Source organism: Macrotis lagotis, chromosome 7 (genome assembly GCF_037893015.1).
Source record: "Macrotis lagotis isolate mMagLag1 chromosome 7, bilby.v1.9.chrom.fasta, whole genome shotgun sequence".
NCBI classification, from domain to species: Eukaryota; Metazoa; Chordata; class Mammalia; order Peramelemorphia; family Peramelidae; genus Macrotis; species Macrotis lagotis.
In genome coordinates, this window is record NC_133664.1 from 8491166 (window position 1) to 8497165 (window position 6000).

Sequence of the window (6000 nt, forward strand, 5' to 3'; positions counted from 1 at the left end):
AAGTTACATGGATCACCTTCCCATATTCGAATTTAAACAGTTTGTCCTTATTTAGTCCTTTATGATTGCTTTCTCATATTTACCTTTTTATATTTCTCTTGATCCCATGTTTGTATTTCAGTTTCTGCTCAGCTCTAAAATTGTTTTCTGTTCTTCTGGTTAAATTATTCTTGATTGTAAGCCTAGATCTTTTGCCTTCTGCAATTTTGTATTCCAAGATCCCAGTTTCTTTAAGTGGTTGTTGCTATATCTTGTGTGATTCTTCAGGACTTAAATGCTTTCTTTCTGGCTGCTTACACTATTTTCTTTGACTTAGAAGCTCAATTATTTTTGGTGGCAAGAATACTCATTTTGGGATTTCTTTTAGGAGATGATCAAATGGATTATTTCTTTTGTTACTCTGATCTTTGATTATAAGAGATCTGGGCACTTTCTTTTATGATTTTTTTCCCCCAAGGCAATGGGGTTAAGCGACTTGCTTAAGGTCACACAGCTAAGTAATTATCAAGTGTCTGAGGCTGAATTTGAACTCAAGTCCTCCTGACTTCAGGGCTGGTACTCTATTCATGCACCATTTAGCTGCCCCCCATTATGATTTCTTGAAATAAGATTTATGGGATTTTTTTGTTTATACCTTTAGATATTCCAGTGATTTTCAAATTATCTCTCCATGAACTCCTATGATCTCTTTGGCCTAGAAAAATCCATTTTTTATTGAGATACCTCACATTTTCTTCAATTTTTCTAATCTTGTCACCTTTAAAATATTTCTTGATACCTCATGTCACCATTATCTTTCATCTAGTCAATTCTCATTTTTCAGGAATTTTTTTTTGGGGGTAATGTTTTGTATTCTTCTTCCAAGCTACTAATTTTCTTTCCAAATCTTTTTTTCTGTCAGTCTGATTTTTTCCCCATTTTTTTCCTCTACTACTCTCATTTAGCTTTTGAAACAATTTTAGCTTTAAAACAAACCAAAAAACCCCAACAAACTCTTGCTTCATCTCTTCCTGGAATTCTGATTGGGCTTTGACTCAATCTTTGACTCAATCTGTGTTTTTCCTTGAGACTTTGCTTGAAAGTGTTTTGGAGTCATATCACTTGTTCTAGATTTTTGTCCTGAGCATTTCTGTCACCATATCTCTTTGTGGTGGGATTCATTTGTTTTTTTTTTTTGTTGTTGTTTTCTCATTCTTTCACTTTTTCTTTTACTTCAAACAGTATGTTAGAGCTAGCTTTATTCTCTTCTTGCAGGAATGTTTGAGGTGAGTTTTTGTCCTCAGATCTTTTTGCTACTTTTTAAAGCTATTGAATGTTGTATTATTCTAGGTCCTCAGCATTAACTAGCTCTGACTGAAGACTGAGACCCTTTCAGGGTTCCCAAAGTGGCCTCACCCAAGATCCAGTCTCATTACTGCTTTCCTAGTTTCAGTTCTTCAGATTCTTGATTAATAACATTTTTTGTTACCTTGCTTTTAGTTGGAAGTTCCAGTACATCACTGCTGAGCTCAGCCACTGGAAAGCTCTGTTGGTTCAGTGATAGAACTGGAGACTCCCTTCCATCTGGAATTCTTGCCTTTTCTCAGTGGAACGTGGCAGGTTCCAGACAGCATTGGGGGAAGAAGGAAGAAAGGATGCAAGCAAGGACTTACCAAGCCTTACTTATAGCACAAGCACTTGCTAGGGCTAGGAAATAGAAGCAAAAAAGAAAGTCCTTGTCCTCAAGGAGATAAACAGGAGTAGAAATGTGGGGGTTTGGGGGTGGGGAGAGAGAGAGAGAGAGATGAAGGTAGCCAGCATGCAGACATAATTTTGATGACTTGAAGCCCTAACAAGGCTGATAGGGGTATGAGATCTGGTCTGGTCTTTTCCATAAAAATGGAGGTTCTGGAGGCATTCGCCAATAGAAGGGGGTGCCTTACAGAGGGATGTCTCAGGAGAGAAGACCTCAAAGATGGTTGTATATTCCAGAAGGGACAACAAGATGGTGCAGTGGATATAGTGTTAGGCCTGGTATCCAGAGGAACTGAGTTCAAATTCAACCAGACACTTAGCTGTGTGATGTTTCCACCCGTATCTCTATGCTGACCAGAGTTGGAAATGGAACTTACTGCGATTTTGGTCTTGGATTTCCTGTTATAACTCAATTTGGTGTGTTTTCTTGATCTTTGTGGAAGTGGATGGGGATACCATCACTCTTTTTCTTGAAGCTGCTTTTTCATCTTAGTTCTGCCTTCCCCATGCTGTTTCTAGAATCAAATAAAAATTTCCACTTTCCTCATGCTAGCACTAATCTATCTTTCTAGGCTCCTAAATTTACTTTCTGATCCAAACAATTTGTCCTTCAGGCCGTTCCATTAACAAGTTATTTTATTCTCACCTTCCTCCCTTGTATAGCCTGTCCCACTCACCTGCCAGGCATGTCCTCCTTCCCTCTGCCTCCTTGTATCTCAACAGCTCAAATTTTACCTCTTAAACAAGGCATCATGGATGATCTGAGTTTGAGTTGACACAAGATTAACCTGAAATTTATTTTGGTTTCAAACCCTTATTGTAAATCTTTCTAGAAGACATGGATTCCTTAGGATATATATATATATATATATATATATATATATATGTATGTATATGTACATATACATATATTATATATGGTTAATAAATATTTGTTAATATTTTGCCAATTTGTCAACAGTCAATAAAACTGACCATTTCTTTGATGATGCTCATTGATGAGAAGAAAATCCATGACTGGATAGTTTTTGAAGATGTAAGAACCTAAGACATTAGGAGATAACCTGCTATTACGAAAGCACAAACTTTGGGTGAGGGCTTAAGAAATGGAATTCTCATCTCTGCTGGGCTAGTACCTCAATATATGACCTTTGACAAGTCTTCTCATATCTTTGCACCTGTCTCACATATTTTAAAGTGAAGGATTTGGATTAGGTGGCCTCCCATCCTCCTTCCCAGCATGCAGACATAATTTTGATGACTTGAAACTCAAAAAAAGCTGATGGGGTATGAGGGCCAATCTGATCCTTTCCATAAAATGGAGGTTCTGGAGGCATTCACCAATTGGAGAATGCCTTACAGAGGGATATCTCAGGACAGAAGACCTCAAAGGTGGTTGTGTATTCTAGAAGGGAAAGAGAGTCAGGAATTAGAATGGTATTCGAATCTTACCTCTGACTGACTAGCTGGTGACCATGGGAGGCTCATAACCTTCTGAGAACCTACAAAAAAGGAATAGTAAAACCTGCAATATATATGTTCTAGAGTGGTTTTGAGGTTGGAATGCATTTTTTGTTGGAAAGCACTTTGCCCACCTCAAACCTCACATATCAGACACACTTATTATTTCTAGAATTTTGCAGACTTTGATTTCAGTTTTGTGCAGGAGACATTAGGAGGATCTTTCTATCATTTCTATTGATTTAGGGAGCATGTATCTTGTGAAAATAGAGTATCCCTTGGTTCTGGCCCAAGACATAGCCTAGAAAGGGGTTCATGGTTTTGGGAGGTCTGTTTCCCCACGGGGCCCTGACACCTTCCATGCTATTCTCTCTTCTTTACAGCTGATGTCCTAAGTGAAGAAGCAATCTTGAAGTGGTACAAGGAAGCCCATGTGGCTAAAGGCAAGAGTGTCTTTCTGGACCAGATGAAGAAGTTTGTCGAGTGGCTGCAGAATGCAGAGGAAGGTAGGGCCCTATTGAGAAGACCTTTTTGCTGCAGGGCCTGCAGGCAGGAACTGGGATGCCTTGACTGGGAGAGATTGGTTTTATTGGTTGGTTGTTTTTCAACTATATCAACCACCTCTTAAATAGCTTCTTTTGAGATCAAAAAGTATTTTTCTTCATGTTTTACTTTGGTCCTGCTTTTCCTATCCAGGATATAACCTTTCCCCAGAGAGATGACCACCTGGATTATCATTCCCTAGTGGAGGCAAACAAAGAAAGTTATTCATAGATAATCCTAGTCAGTTAGGGCTCAAAAGAAACATATATATATATATATATATATATATATATATATATATATAATTTTTATATGTATTTTATATACAAATTTTATGTTTTATTTATATTTCTATACAAATTGATTTAATCAATGTAGACAGCTACATATCTTTATTCATATACAAACATGTATACATACACACACACACACACACACACACACATACTCTAGGCCCATTCTTTTTACACATATGAATTAGTCACTATGGACTTACAGTCTTTGTTGACATCAGACTTTAGCTGCCTCAGTGAATTTTGTTGAAGATGATGTTCAAATGATGGGGGTGGGGAATGAGGCAGAGGATGCTAGGTGTCAGGGCAATAAACAATAAAATTGCTAATAAATAGATAACATAAAAAAAATTTAAACACAAAGCAATAAAAATCTGTGCAAAATAATGCACAAGAACTCAATAAAAAGCCTTTCTTAGGGAAAAAAGACAGTATAGCCCTTTACAAATGGCATTGCAGCCACCACTCAGTAGGCACCTACTGTCATCGGGGACCAAGCCTTGTGTTTCCTCTCCTCTCCACCTCTCTCACGTGGCACTGTAGGCACCCCTCCAGAGGGGCCCTCCTACCTGTGAAATGGAGAAGAGATTTGTGCAAACTTGTGTTTTTGTGAAAGGTCTGTAATTTGGTGTTTTCTTTCCTTTCTTTTGTGACCACAAAAGGACCTGAAAAATGTCCCTTCTCTCGTCTTTTTCTTTTCCTTCAGAGTCTGAATCCGAAGGCGAAGAGAGTTAGATGAGAAAGTCAAGCCCGCTCTCCAGGCCATCATGAAGGCCTCTTTGGGAAGGCCATCTCCTTCAGGAAGCAAGGAGAGGCTCCCGTGTCTGCAGAAAAGTAGTCGAGGCTGCCCTTGTGTGAGGGGCCTCAGGTCTGAGGCTCCTGGGAACCCTGCCTGCCTCCTCTGGTCTCTCAGACAAAGCCATCCAGCAGGGCCTCCGGGAGAGAGATGAGTCCAGGCTCCCCAAGGCTTCCTCGTTTTTAACTGCCCTTCCAGGCACCCAACCAGGGGCTATCACAGGGTTGTGTTGCTAGTTCTGTATTTGCTTGTGTATGTGATCGGACAAAACCACTTTTTTAAATGAAAAAAAAAATAATAAATGGCTTTTTTAAAAACCAGAGCACCAGAACTCTTGTTCTTCCTCAAAGCCCCAGAGGCCACTCTGGCCTGGGGTGTGTCTTCTCCATGCAACAGATTTCCTAAATTGGTCATTTCTCGAGGCTCTCGTTCTCTCCCACAGGCTACCATTTATATAGGATGGCACATTAAGTGCATGCTAGAGCATCATAATGAATATTGCTCTGCCCGGGACCCACTGAAGTTTGAGTCAGAATGTCCGAGGTTTGAATTTTGCCTTTGTGACCCTGGACAAGTCCCTTAAGTCCTCTTTGTCTCATTTCTCATCTGTCAAATTAGGGTGTTGGAGTCTGTGGCCTCCAAGCTTGCACCTAGCTATCAATCTATGAGAAGAAAGTCTGTCCAAGGTAGAATGGGCACCTGAGGTAGAATGGGCACCTGAGGTAGAATGGGCACCTGATGGAGAATTCCCCCTCATTTCGATGTCTCCAAGTTAAAGAAGACTTGTTTTAGAGAAGACTCTGGCATCCAGTTTCCTGAGATGTCCCTGAGGTCCCTTCCCTCTGTGATTCTGCTCTGGCTCCTGACCACCCAGAGATGGGCCTGTTCCCTGTAGGAAGAAAGGAACAGAGGAGTCATTCAAGACTTCTCCTTCAGAGGCCCCCCACCAACCCCAGCATTTATTCAACACTCCTATCCTGTGGGCCCCAGTGCTAGGCATCGGCTCAGGACGATTCTGGTATGAGGCCGCCTTCCCTTGGGCCAATTTCCCTTCACGCTTGGGAACCCAGGCCCAGGGCTGCATTGGGAGCAGCAGCCTCTGGTTGCCTGGGAGACTGGCATCCTTCTGGCCCCTTCCAAGGAGGCCTTGCTAAGGCAGCATAGATGAGACTT

At 40.8% G+C, this 6000-nt stretch overlaps 1 protein-coding gene across 2 annotated transcripts in view; it reads left to right on the forward strand.

Annotated features, from left to right (window-relative positions):
- BZW2 (basic leucine zipper and W2 domains 2) overlaps nt 1-5145 on the forward strand; it is a 56521-nt gene extending 51376 nt beyond the window's left edge. For both annotated transcript variants that reach the window (XM_074195419.1, XM_074195418.1), the window contains exons 11-12: nt 3579-3701; nt 4738-5145. In XM_074195419.1, coding sequence (XP_074051520.1) covers nt 3579-3701; nt 4738-4766 — 152 coding nt within the window. In that variant the 3' untranslated portion in view covers nt 4767-5145. The remainder of the gene's footprint in view (nt 1-3578; nt 3702-4737) is intronic.
- The last annotated feature ends 855 nt before the right edge of the window (nt 5146-6000 follow it).